This window comes from Parasteatoda tepidariorum, chromosome 6, assembly GCF_982258835.1.
Source record: "Parasteatoda tepidariorum strain Cologne lab strain chromosome 6, Ptep-v5.0, whole genome shotgun sequence".
NCBI lineage: Eukaryota > Metazoa > Arthropoda > Arachnida > Araneae > Theridiidae > Parasteatoda > Parasteatoda tepidariorum.
In genome coordinates, this window is record NC_141760.1 from 104,899,043 (window position 1) to 104,912,350 (window position 13,308).

The 13,308-nt window shown below is 27.8% G+C and overlaps 2 protein-coding genes across 6 annotated transcripts in view; one reads left to right on the forward strand and one right to left on the reverse strand.

Annotated features, from left to right (window-relative positions):
• Positions 1–11,934, reverse strand: part of Ccdc85 (coiled-coil domain-containing protein 85) — a 25,003-nt gene extending 13,069 nt beyond the window's left edge. The window contains exons 1-3 of one of the 4 annotated variants that reach the window (XM_071178310.2): positions 11,773–11,934; positions 7,195–7,290; positions 2,391–2,555 (exon numbers count right to left, since the gene is read on the reverse strand). In XM_071178310.2, coding sequence (XP_071034411.1) covers positions 2,391–2,555; positions 7,195–7,197 — 168 coding nt within the window. In that variant the 5' untranslated portion in view covers positions 7,198–7,290; positions 11,773–11,934. Of the gene's footprint in view, positions 1–2,390; positions 2,556–3,611; positions 3,766–7,194; positions 7,291–11,191 lie in introns of those variants that run through there. The other 3 variants (XM_016063732.4, XM_016063736.4, XM_043052747.3) reach the window with 3 other exon arrangements.
• LOC107448500 (legumain) overlaps positions 10,829–13,308 on the forward strand; it is a 25,888-nt gene continuing 23,408 nt past the window's right edge. The window contains exon 1 of one of the 2 annotated variants that reach the window (XM_043052746.3): positions 10,829–11,022. In XM_043052746.3, coding sequence (XP_042908680.2) covers positions 10,879–11,022 — 144 coding nt within the window. In that variant the 5' untranslated portion in view covers positions 10,829–10,878. Of the gene's footprint in view, positions 11,023–11,755; positions 12,246–13,308 lie in introns of those variants that run through there. The other variant, XM_043052745.3, reaches the window with a different exon arrangement.

Sequence of the window (13,308 nt, forward strand, 5' to 3'; positions counted from 1 at the left end):
GTAGCTTCATATTAACTCAAACCTGTTGAGTAATAAGAAAAAAAAAGGGATTAAAAAAAGGGAAAGTTAAGAGTAAAAATATAAATGATAACATGAAAGTGTATAAGATCAAGTTTGCTATTAAAATCAAACACGTCCGTTCTTGAATCAGTTGCATAACATTGATTATGTCAATAACAGTTAATGAAAATGCACACAAACAAAGGATGATTAAGATTGGTTCTAAATCAGGGCTGTAGAATTGGAATTGCAAAAATTTCTTTGACCTTGGTTTATTGAAAGTTAGGTACTATTAAAAAAAAGTGCTGGATACCGTAAAAAAGTCGACAAATAATTATATCCACAAAAATATTAAGTCCGTATATTATCCACAGCTTGACTCACGTTCTCACCAACACGAGTCCGGCGCCCTTCCAATCAGGCTATTCCGGCACTTTCTGTTATAGGTATTTTATATTTAAAAGTTTTTACATACTATAGAGTAGCATAAATAATCATTATTAGGTTGCTTGTGAAAATTAAATAAAAGAAGATTTGTATAAGATGATAGATAAGTATTTTAAGATTTTCCTTTCATTACCCATTCCCAGTGAATAGAAAAACTGCTTTTGTATTGTAGTTAACAATAGCTACAACTAATTTCTTAAAATGTAGCTAGTGATTACAAATTACTTAACTACTTTTAAGGGACAAGTTCTTCTGGAGGAACAACTTTCACAGTTGTTCAAAATTTACAAAAGTAAAAAGTAGACAATTGTAAAAAAAAAAAAAAAAAAAAAAAAAAAAAAAAAAAAATAATAATAATTGCTTTAATTTAAAATGAAAAATTTACATGTTGCTAATTTTCTTCTTTCAACCTTCAATTTTTTGTGCCTTTCCTGACAGTAAATTTTTCTTTCAAGAAATTCTAGAAAACTATCAAATATTTACGATTTTACTCAGAGTTTAAAGCATAAGATAAATTAACAGAAAAGAGAATCGAGTAAACCCGAGACATTCTCATTTAAGATTTGTATCAACACTTCTGCAAGATTTGCAACAACCAGATTTGAAAATTAGTTGTATTTGAATCTTGTTTCCTTACTATTAATAGTTAAAAGCAATTGCAAAAAAGCGATATTCACTATTTTTTTTATTGCACTACTCACCACTAATATTTTAAAAAAGTAATGTTTTACACTACAAATATAGAAATAAAGTAGTAACCACTGAAGTTTCAATATATACTAGTTCTGACTGTCAGAATGTATTACAATCTTATAACAGGGGTGATTGTAACACAAAGTGAAAAAAAACTGAAAATTTTATGTGCAAAAAATTGATATTAAGATAAAAATTTACATAGGATGGTGTGTCATATTTAATATAATTTTTTGAATTAACATTTATAATTAAATTACCTACTAATGAAGAATATTACAAGAATTGATATTGGATTTTAAAATCATGTGAATATTAATCGGGGCATTGGCTTTTAAAATCCCTGGAACAGGGTGCATAGTTAAATCTTTCAACAAAAAATAAGCACCTTTTAAGTACTTTTTAAGCACTCAAAAAATATTTTTACACACTATATTTATTAACAAAATGCAAAGTAATCTTCAAAGACTTTACATGATCATGATAAAATGATTAAGAGATTTTTCGGTTCGATATCAGAGGGTGGAAAAGCGATATTTGATTTTAAAATCGTGTAAATATGAATTATGATATTGGACTTAAAAAACATGAAAATAAAAATTCCATCATTGAATTTTAAATCACGTGAATGCAAATCAAAAGTTCAAGTTTTTAGACTGAGTGAATAATAATAGCAATGCGCAGTTTTTAATTCACGCGTAAATACAAGAATCGATGTTGAATATTACAATTGCGTAAATACGAATCACGACATTTGATTTTAAGCAGTTCCAAATTTTCAAAATGGCAAAAATTTGCCAAACTAAATAAATCTAACTGGCGGAAGAATCACATGTATGGAAATTTTTCGTTAACAGAATATAGCAAAAGTTTCAAAATTTCGCCGGATTTTTTGATTCGCGAGAGTCAGAAAACATATGGTCTTGAGATACTAGTGATTTTTGTGGAAAACCACGTCTTATTTCCAGTTTTTACACTCGGAAGAATGTTACGAAAATGTTACACCCCGAATGCAATCCCCCCTGTTAAAAATAAATAAATTTCCCACAAAACCATTTATTAAAACATATAACGACAGATTCTTCAGTCATGAAGAAACTAACTTATTAACAACCCTTTTAGGTTGCAATAGAGATTATGCATGATTCAATCATCTTTACCAGCTGATGAAACACACCAATCAATGTCCAAACTGATCTGAAAGTTAATAAAAGTAAATATCCCAATCTAACCAATTAAAGAGAATGTACCTGGATTCGTTGATTAATATCTTTCACTAAGGCCCCATTACTCATCATAAGCTTCACATTTTCAGATTCAGCTCTTCTAAATCTTCGAAGTAGCTCCTGAGGTGGCAAATGAAGAAGCTCCTCGTCACTCATTCGATTATTAGAAGTACCTGCCATCATTTTTATCTGTAAAAAAATATAGATGTCACCTTAACATTAAAAAAAAACTACACATGTTTAATGAGTAAAACTGATGATCTGTATATAATTTTTTAAAAAAGAAACTAGGTAGAACATGAATATTTGAATATTGATGGTAACTGAAGTCCATTTTTATTTTTTTTAAAAAATAACACACTTACAATAGTTTTTTCTCTTACAGTCTTTTGAGTTAATGATATATTACTTATTAAATTGAGTACCATAGACGCAGAAAAAAGGTGAAGAAAATCTTTAGGCAAAAGAAAAGGCTCCTTGATGAAGAATTGTTTAAAGATGTTGAACATCTATCTATCGGAAAATCAACTGCAGTCGATTGGACTTTAAACAGACCTCTAGTCTATGCAATAACAAATTTGAAATTATTAGTGATAAACAAGACATGCTAAAATGATGGCATGAACATTTTAATGAACTTCTTAATGAAAATTTTGAGGATGTTGAAATAATTGCACCTGAATTCATAAATGACATCGAAGTTAAGACTCCAACTATTGAGGAGATCAGGGCTGCAATTAAAAACTTAAAGAATAAGAAGGCTTCGGGACATGATCTTATTTCAGCAGAACTACTAAAAAATTGTGAACCTACCTTATTGAGAAATTTATTTGAACTTATTACTGACATCGGCACTCTGAGATCATGCCAACGGATTGGAATATTAGCATTTTGTGCCCAATTCACAAGAAAGGAGATCCTATGATCTGTGCCAACTATCGTGGCATTAGTCTTTTTTGAGTAACTTATAAAATTCTATCTAAAATTTCATATCTTAAACTGTTACCATTTATTGACTCACAAATAGGAAAATATCAATGTGGATTCCGTGTTGGAAAATCAACTAAAGATCAGATATTTTGTCTCCGTCAGATTTTAGAAAAATCAATGGAATTTAACATTGAAACACATAATTTTTTTTATTGATTTCAAGGCTGCTTTTGATAGTATCAATAGAAATTATCTTTTTGAAATAATAAATACTTTTAAAATATCTTCAAAACTCATTAAATTAACGAGACTTACATTGTAAGATACAAAGTGTAAGATTAAGTTTCTGGGGTCTCTGTCAGAAAATCTTGTTACATTCACAGGTTCTCTCTCCTGTCTTCTTTTAAAGATTGCACTTGAGTCAGGGTTGGCAGGTTTTTGATATGTGACAGTTTTTGACAGTTTAAACCATGGTTTAAACCGTCACGTCAAAAACCTCACTGTCAAAAATGTCGAAAATGTCAAAAACCTATATTCATAAGTGAAATTTAATTAATACATAAAATTTATATATTTTTTAAAGGATAGTGTTTCTAAATATGTTCTAGAAAAAATAAATTTAAAATTTTGAAGAAACACTTATATTTTGAATAGTAACCAAAATGAAATTCTTAATCTACAAAACTCTTGTCCGGCCAGTCTTGACAAACAATTCTGAAGCTTGGACAGTGACAAAGCTGGAGGAAAATTGTATCGTAATATTTGAGAGGAAGATTTTGAGGAGTATACTTGGTGGTGTAAATGAAAACAATAACTGGAGAAGGAGATTTAACTTTGAACTGTACAAGATTTATAAACAACCTGATATTATTTAATACATAAAAATAAATAGAATGAATTGTATCGGCCAGGGGATTCGAATGAGTGAAGACAACATAATAAAAAAGATGCTGTGTTTTAAACCCACTGGGACAAGAAAGCGGGGAAGGGTGTGGTTAAGATGGGCTGACTCGGTGGAGTCCGATCTTCTTGCAATTAATGAAAAGAATTGGAGATCAAAGATAAATCAGAAGTCGTCATGGAGAAATCTTCAGAGGAAGGCATTGGCTCATATTGGGCTGTCTGGCCAACTATGATGATGACTTAATAAATTATTTTTAAATAAGTAAAAACTAAGAAGAAAAAATTGGAAAGAAATATAAATTTAATGAAGAAATTAAAACAATCACAGTTTTTTTTCCGATGTTTCATATTAAGGAGTATTATAAGAACTTATTTTATTAAGTAAGTAGTTAGTAAAGAATGACACTTGAATGAATAGTATGTGTTGTTGAATCAGTAGTAAGTGTTGTTTAAAATGACGCTTGGACAAGCCAAGCTTGTCAGTCATTGCTCTTGCCAATTTTGATTACTAATAGGTATTGAATTTCCTTAAGATAAGTATAACATATTCTGTAGTCAATTAAAAAATAGATCACGTAAATGAGACATACTTAGCTGTAATACTTACTTAAAATATTAGTTCTTATTTAAATACACAAGACAAAAATAAAGTAAAAAATCAATTTCGATAGGAATTTATTACAGAAACTTTCCCAGGTTTCAAAAATATGTAAAACCCAGGAAAAATTGGCTAACTCCAGTAGAATTGGCAGCTGTAATATAAATCATTAACTTAAAAAAAAAAAAAAAAGACACATAAAATACTTTTGAGTTCGCATTCATTAAAACTTTCATGATCGTTTGACTTTTCCTAATTGATAAATGAAGTATTTAAAAGTAAACAATATATAATTATAATAGTTGCTCAATGAAAAATTTTTTAAAGTAATTCTTAACCGCTTCCCTTTCCAACTTTTTGGGGAAAAAATGCAAAAAATCAACATATTTTTTTATTTCACTAATACAAGAAACTACAACAAAACATAATACACGAGTTTTAAGTTGAAATTTTAATTTTTTTACGTGTAAAAAAACATTTAATTTACCATCCCAATTCATCTCATGGGCAAATGAAAAAAGTTAAATATTAGTCTTTGTCTGATAGGTTTCAAAACTGGGGATAACACAAAGTGATACTTTCCTAACTCCAGTGAAAAGATACGCCATTTCTGTTACTTTTTTTTCTATGTAAATTCAGCAACCATTGATATAATCGCACAAACATGTGTGCAGTCTCACAAACCAACAATAAAACTTTAATATTTTGCTTTAAACAAAAATTATATGCACTTTTAGAAGAAGCTACTATAGTGCAACGTCCCTTTCCCGGTCATTTTTTAACAATCAAAATAAACCAACATCTCTTCATCTTCCCCCCTCTTAAAAAAAAAGAGGTTTTTCGACACATTTCTTCCTTTTCTAGTGATTTATGCATTGAACCCATAAATAACCAGAAAGGGGAAGAGAAGATCTATCAAGACTGTGGAGTGATCATTAGTGACACTCCTCCTCTGGAATGCAGGAAAGGAGGGAGATTTGTTTTCAACTGAGCACAAGCGAGTCCCCTTCCCCCTTTCCTTTGCAGCTGGCTAGTAAAAGAGGCATTTCTTGGAACCTTTTTATTAGAGTGTTAGGGAAAGAAGAAATGCTGTGAAAAAGGGTAAACGCACCAAACGTTAACGTGGAGGAGGAGTCACTTTCAGTAACACAAGAAAAAATAAAGAAAACCCAATCAGCATGCCACGCCTTCATGCTTGATTGATAGCCAATGATGGCAGAGAAAATAAGAATTTGTCACTTCCCTGCCCTCAACTTGAATGATAAATAAGGAGGAAAGGAATTGTTCTCCTCTACCTACCCACCCTAATGAATGACGGGAATTTCCCCTTCTTGCTTGCATCGTTCTAGTTCAAAATTGAGGAGAGAGCAATTCATATTTTCATAACTGTCAAATTTTTTTTTCGTTTTCTATATTTTAAGCAATAATTATTTTTTCTAATATTTTGTTTTTGATTGATTAGATATCATTCTAATACTAAAGCATTATTGCCCGAAAAATAATGTTTATTTACTTTTTACTTCTTAGATTCAGATCGTTTTAAGCTTTGTTTACCTTTGGGTCTATTATACGGAAAAATCTAATATCCAGACTTCCGGAAGTCCAAACGATTTCAGATACGCGACTTTCCACTGTAATAGGAGTAGAGAGATAGAGAGAACAATTGTTTTACCAAATGATCAAAATTAACTCCTTTTTTTAAAGTGTTACAGATTTTAGTAGCCACCCTATTTCATACATAAAATATACTGTTTTAATAAATTCCTAGAACTCTATTTCAACATCTTTTACAATAATTTACATTTATTAAAAATAAATAAATTAATAGAAATATTTTAATTAAGCATAGATACATGATTTCTTGAACGTATTGAAATAGCTATTTCTATGTATTGTTATTTCCTTGTATAGAAATAGCAATTTATCTGAAAAGAAGTTACAATTTCTTTGAAAAGAAATAGCAATTTCTTTCTGTTTTTTAAAGTTACATTTATTATAAAAAGTTGTATATAGTTAAATTGCTATACCTCAGGAACGGTTCAACTAATTTATTTCAAATTTAGAATTTTTGGAATTAAAATATTATTTAGATTAACATAACATAGAAATTCTATTAAATCTGAGCTGATCTAATTCTCTCACATACTTTGCTGTATCATTGTTTGAGTGAAAAACAATGATGCTTTATTATGTTTTTTAAGTATTTTAACATGATCTATTATCCTTTTAAGATTTATTTACAAGATAGCCAACTTTCTCAGAAATCAAGAGACGTGCATACGAAAATTCGATCAAACATCGAAAAAAGTTTTAAAAAATCCAGTTCTTACATTGCAATTCTTTCAAAAAATGAACAATATCACCATGAAATAAAAGAATGATAAAATAAGCATATACCATAGCAGCAGTACAGATCTTTAATGCTTGAACAGTTTGCAAGGCTCTTCTTAAAGCACATTTCTTCAAAACAGCAAATCACTGATTTACAGAGCACTAAATAAATTAAATAAATTAGTTCATTATTTTGCCAAAAGCAAAATGTACATAGTATGTTACTTTTCAATTCGTTAGAACCCCCCGTGGCAGTACAGCGACATTGGTACAGAACATTACAGAGATCCTGCAGAAAGATATTTTATTTAAGAAGCAAAGAAGTTTTTTTTTTATCTGCAGAGTTTTTCTAATATTTTTTTTTCCGACAGAACTTTTTCTATCTTTCTGCAGAATTATATTCAAAAAATGCCTTTCTCGCATATTGGAGGTGGAAAAAAATGAGTGATTCTTTTTTCTACCTTCTTTTGAAAATAAAAAAAATTTAACAATGATTGGCTTGCTAGAATTTCAGATTGGTATTATAAAAAGTAATTTCCAAATAGCAAAAATTTAAAAAAGATTAACAATACAAATATTTTTTAGAACAGGAGACTATCGCCAATAATATTAGAATATGCATTCGCTTATATTTAGATTTTTAAAAAAAAATTCTTGCATTTATAAGTAAAAAAATATATTCTGTTCCCGTTCTACATATGAAGGCTTTTTTTTATTAAAAAATAGTGCTTCTATTACTTTAAATCAGTACATATATATTTGCTACTATAAAAAATGTCTCTCAGAAAGGTATTAGTACTAGAGAGAATTGTCACAGAATGCTGGAAAAAATTCTGCCACAAGGTCAGTTTTGTCCTCGACTACGGTCACATGAATATCGTGGGCAAAAAATTATCAATGAGGAAATCAAGTGAATCTGACTCCTACAATTCATACTTCGTGTCAAGATTAGGCTGATGTAATAAATAATATCGCATAAAAAATATAGGATTTAAAAACTATGGAGAAATCAATAGCAATAACTGCCAAAAATTCAATAGAATTATTGCCTTAAAAAGTAAATACTCAAATGCATGATTCGAATTTTCCATATTGTTTGAAACATATCTGGACAGGGTTGGAGTTTTTGCCGGCAAAAACCTGGTAAAAACCGGCAAAAACCAAATTATCTAAATTGCTGATTAAATATTATTATTACAAAATACTTGAAACAAATTTAAATCAGTCATAAGGAATAATAATTTTGATACATTACATGAAAAAATTATTTTTAACATATTAATAATTAATATACCTAAGGGTAATAATTTTTAAAAGATTGAAAGTTTTTGATCTCTTTTCATTTTAGAATCCTAAAATAAATGTTTTTTTACAAATAAATATTATTATTTGTATAATACTATTATTTATTATAAAAAATTATTATTTGTACAATAATTAACTACACATGTTGATAGATATTTTATGCTTTAAATTATATTTGTATTAATTTAAAAATAAGTTCATTTCACTGGAAAAAAGAGAATAATCACAAATTTTCCAATCAATAATGTTTTAAACTACTAAAATGATACATTATCATTTAATTATGGAATAATAGTTTTGTTAATTTTTTTGTAATTATTTATATTCATAGTATATATTTCAATTTTAGGAATAATTTTGTATCAAAAATGTGTTTTTGTCCTCTCATCTTGGAAAATATAGGTTTTTGCCACTTTGCTTGGCAAAAACCTGTTTTTGCCAGGACGGTTTTTACCATGGTTTTTTCCACCTGCGGCAAAATCTTGCCAACCCTGTATCTGGATATTTAAAAGTCACCTGAAAATCAATAGCCATAAATGCTGAAAATACTATCAAAACATTACATCGATTTACGATACTATTGGCGTAAATTAAGCGTGTCAAAAAGTGATTATCTAAATTCAGGATTCAAGTATTTCATGTAAATTTCCGTAGCAAAGAAAAGTAATTTTTGTAAACTTTTTTAAAAGAAAAATCCTTCTGCGAGAACTCTGTAATGTTCTGCGACAATGTAGCAGTAATGCTGCGATTCTGCCACGGGGTGAGTAGTTAGTAAAGAATGACACTTTAATGAATGAAAGTGTTGTTTTAAATGACATTTGGACAAGCCAAGCTGGTCAGTCATTGTCCTAGAAAATTAAGCAAGAATAGAAAACCTTTTGCTTGACAAGAGAGCACCACTAAGGTGAAAGTGCGCTTAGATCAGAACACTCCATATAGATGGCAGCACCACTCATTCAAGAGGCCACTTACGAAATTTAGACATAGATCCCTGTACCCATGGTACTGCTCAGTGACAGGACTTATGATTCCACATATTTTAAGAGCATGTACATCCCATATACTAGGTGGGTTTTATTGGCTTATGAAGGATTGAACCCTGGCAGACCAAAATCAAATGCTCTAACCATGGGAATATAGCAGCCTATTAAAAACTGCCTAAGTATATTATCAAACTTTCTAAACACAGATAAATTTTACAAAAAAATCACATAATAATCATAATCACAATATCAAACAACATACTAATTTTTAAAATTAAATACTGCAAAGTAGGAATACTCAAACCTACTATAAATTAATATTAATTTAAAAGAATTGCAATTACAGATTTAAAATTTCTGTATAAAAAGAGTTTAAGAATTGGTTAGATTCAAAATAACTAATTCGAACTAAAAATTTTTTTTTAGAAATAGATGTCAAAGATTTAACTTCCTGGTACTATTTTAAACTTTATTTTCCAAAATGTAAATTATTCTTATGATACTTATCACTAAATAATAGTATCGGTTATATTTAGTTTTCGCCATTTAATTAAAGAAAAGAAACTTTATCTCAGAGACAAAAATGAAGTATATTTGTAGAATATTAGAAATTAAAAATAGCTTACAATCTAACCTGTCAAAAATAATCAAATGGTGTATAATTGAATCAACTCTTACAATTACTTTGACAATGAATATCAATTAAAAACCCACAATAAAACTTTATTAAATATTCATTTCAGAAAGAAGGGGTAAAAGTACAATCTTATCTATCTTTTCTTTTTATTTTTTTCTACAAAACTCTAGAAATCTACCTCATAAATAACATTAAAATATGTGCACAAACATATTTATAAACATTAACCAACAAAAAATAATTAAGAAAGTGATAGTGGGTAAGACTGTGTTTCGGGCTTTTTTTTTTTAAAATTAACAACTTTTAATATAAAAATGGAATCAATTCAATTAAGACAAAAAAAAAAATTTTTTTTTTTTTGCAGATTTAATTATTAATAATATTAAAACAAACACTTGTTCAAATGTTAAATAAATTTATTTAAAGTATTTAGAAAACTAAAAAGAAAACATAAAAAATAACAAACATGATAAAATTAAATTATCAACTCATTGCATGCATGTTTTGAAATAAGTAGTGTTATCAATTGCAGGTAAAGTAAGTAACAGCATATTGATTGATCACGTTTTTACAAGGATAAGAAAAGATAAAAAACCATGTAATCAGTACTGAACAGAATTTTGCACTATCACGTGAGAACTTTTTTTTACAATTAATGATATCTAACCATGTGCTAAACAATGCAACCATAATATTTGTACAGCTATTAAATCTAAACAGTATGATAAATTTTTCTATAAATTTTTGAGAACATCTTGTTGGCATCACATTTATTAGTTTACTCTTCATTGAAAGAAAACTTTTTTATGACAAAGAAATTGTAAAATGAAGTTTCAAATTCTTTCAACTTTATTTATTATTTCATGTGCAACTACGGCATTGTCATTTCACCTAGAAAAACCCGAAAATGGACAACTGTGGGCTGTTCTAGTTGCTGGATCTAATACATGGGACAATTATCGTCATCAAGTAAATTATATCTTTTATTATTTTTTTAAAACAAAATATATTGCAATTCATCATTCTTTCATTTCACAATTAAATGTGTACAAACAAAATAAGCTAGTAAAATGTATAATTAATGCATAAATTTTATTTAAAAAAATAAGTATTGTAAAGGAGTGAAAGTATGTAGCACCTTAAAAGAAAAGCTCTTGATTTTACATAATATATTGTAAAGCTATTTTGTGTTTTTATAAACATTTTAGTTATTGATAAAATTAAAAAAAAAAAAATACAATAATTAAGATGTTACAGATAAAAAAGCAAACTTTATAAGTATAAGACTCTGAGATAAGAAAATATTAATGAAACTATTTTTAAACATAAACACTGAATAAATTTTAAAGAAAATAGCATAAATTATAAAAGGAAATAAATAAATTTCATCCTAATAATCTTGTTTCACTACTTTTTAAGTTGATTTATTTATTGATACGCATACAATGCAAGCTTGTGTACTTAATTACATAAGCCATACAAGATTATAAGCTTTTATCAAGTAAATAAATTAAGGGATAAATTAAAGAAAGATAGATTAAAATCCCTACTTCACTTAAAATTTCAGACTAATACGTTTTTAAAACCCTTTTGTTTTATATTTTGACACTTGAGGCGAGGCCACAGATAGAAAAATTCCTGAAATTAATAACTTATTAACAGTTACAGTGAAAAAAATACTAATAAGCTAAAAGTAATTTTTATTCAAAGTATGTATACATTGTTCTATTTAATGCATATTTTGGACATTACTTCCTGAGATACAGATAAAACATAATTTACAGATAACATATAAACTTTACAGATAAAACATAAAAATAATCAAATTATCTCTGTCCGTTTAACTGCACTTTGCACTATCATCATCACGAGGATCTTCTTTGTTTACAAATACTGCTGTGATAGCTTATATGATATTTAAACAGGCTTCTTTTATGATAAAATTATCTATAAAAGTTTAAAAGTGTTTTGAATCATATCATTTATCGTTTTATTCTGCACTAAAAGAATATTATTTTTCCGTTGACAGTACTATGGAAATGCGTATTTTTTCTGCATTACTAATTGTTTTAAGTGTCAGCGTTGTATTGTCATTCCGCTCGATTCCTGAGTATCTTGAAAAACCTAAAAATGGAAGACTATGGGCTGTTTTAATTGCCGGATCTAATACATGGGACAATTATCGTCATCAAGTAAAGTTTATATTTGTTATTTAATTTCAAGTAAAATTAAAATTATCCACTCTCGTGCAGTTAAATATGTTACAATTATTGAATAGTGATATTATAGAGATATATCTATAATTTAATATATTATTACTATTATTTAATCTATTTCTCAACGCCTTTTGAAATCTGATTAATATTTATAATTAAAGATTTAATTTTTTCCTAATAAATACAGGATATCTGCGCACCTGGAAAATCATGAATTTCGGTATTGAACGAAATTTGTCGTGATTTTAACTATTTGTTTAAGAAAATCTAATTTTTAAAATGGAATTTGCTACACCCCCCCCCCCCAATTTCACGGTGTTATGAATATCTGAATAACGAAATCCCCACTCACCCACATAATTTATTAAAATATAAAATGTTTTTATCATGATCTTAAAAAATTATGGTGTTATTTCAAAAAATGAAAGAAAAAATATCGTTTCTAGAGCGAATTATCTTTTAAACTTCTGTGGTTTCAGAATTTTTATTATTATTTATTATATTTATTTTCTCAATTTAAAATTCTATCTGAAGCAAGCCAGTCATTGGCGAAATTTTTTTATTCCGAAATGAGAACAGAAGAACCAGGAGTATTTCTTTCCCTTCTGATGATCAAGTAAAGTATCTTTAAAATATAATTCTGTGGAAAAAAAAAAGTTTGCTTTTGTATTTTTTTCAGCTATTTTTATTACTTCAACTCTTTCTTAACTCCATTTTTTTTAAAAATTTAAACTCTATAAATATGAAGATGCAGAGTATAGCTGTTTTGTTAATATCTATCATTTCAATTAATGTTATTATAATGCTGTTTTAAATTTATTGTTCTGTTTTTGTTGGGAGAAAGTAGTAACTTCTTTAAGTCATGAAAAGTTCTTGGAATTAGTCATGAAAAGTCATGAATTTGAAAATCTAAAATGTAGCAGTATTTTATCTATTTCTCAACACCTTTTGAAGTCTAATCAATATTTATAATTTTCTCCCAATAATTATCAATTGAATGAAAAATCATGTCTCTAAATGTTTTATTAATGTTTTAGGC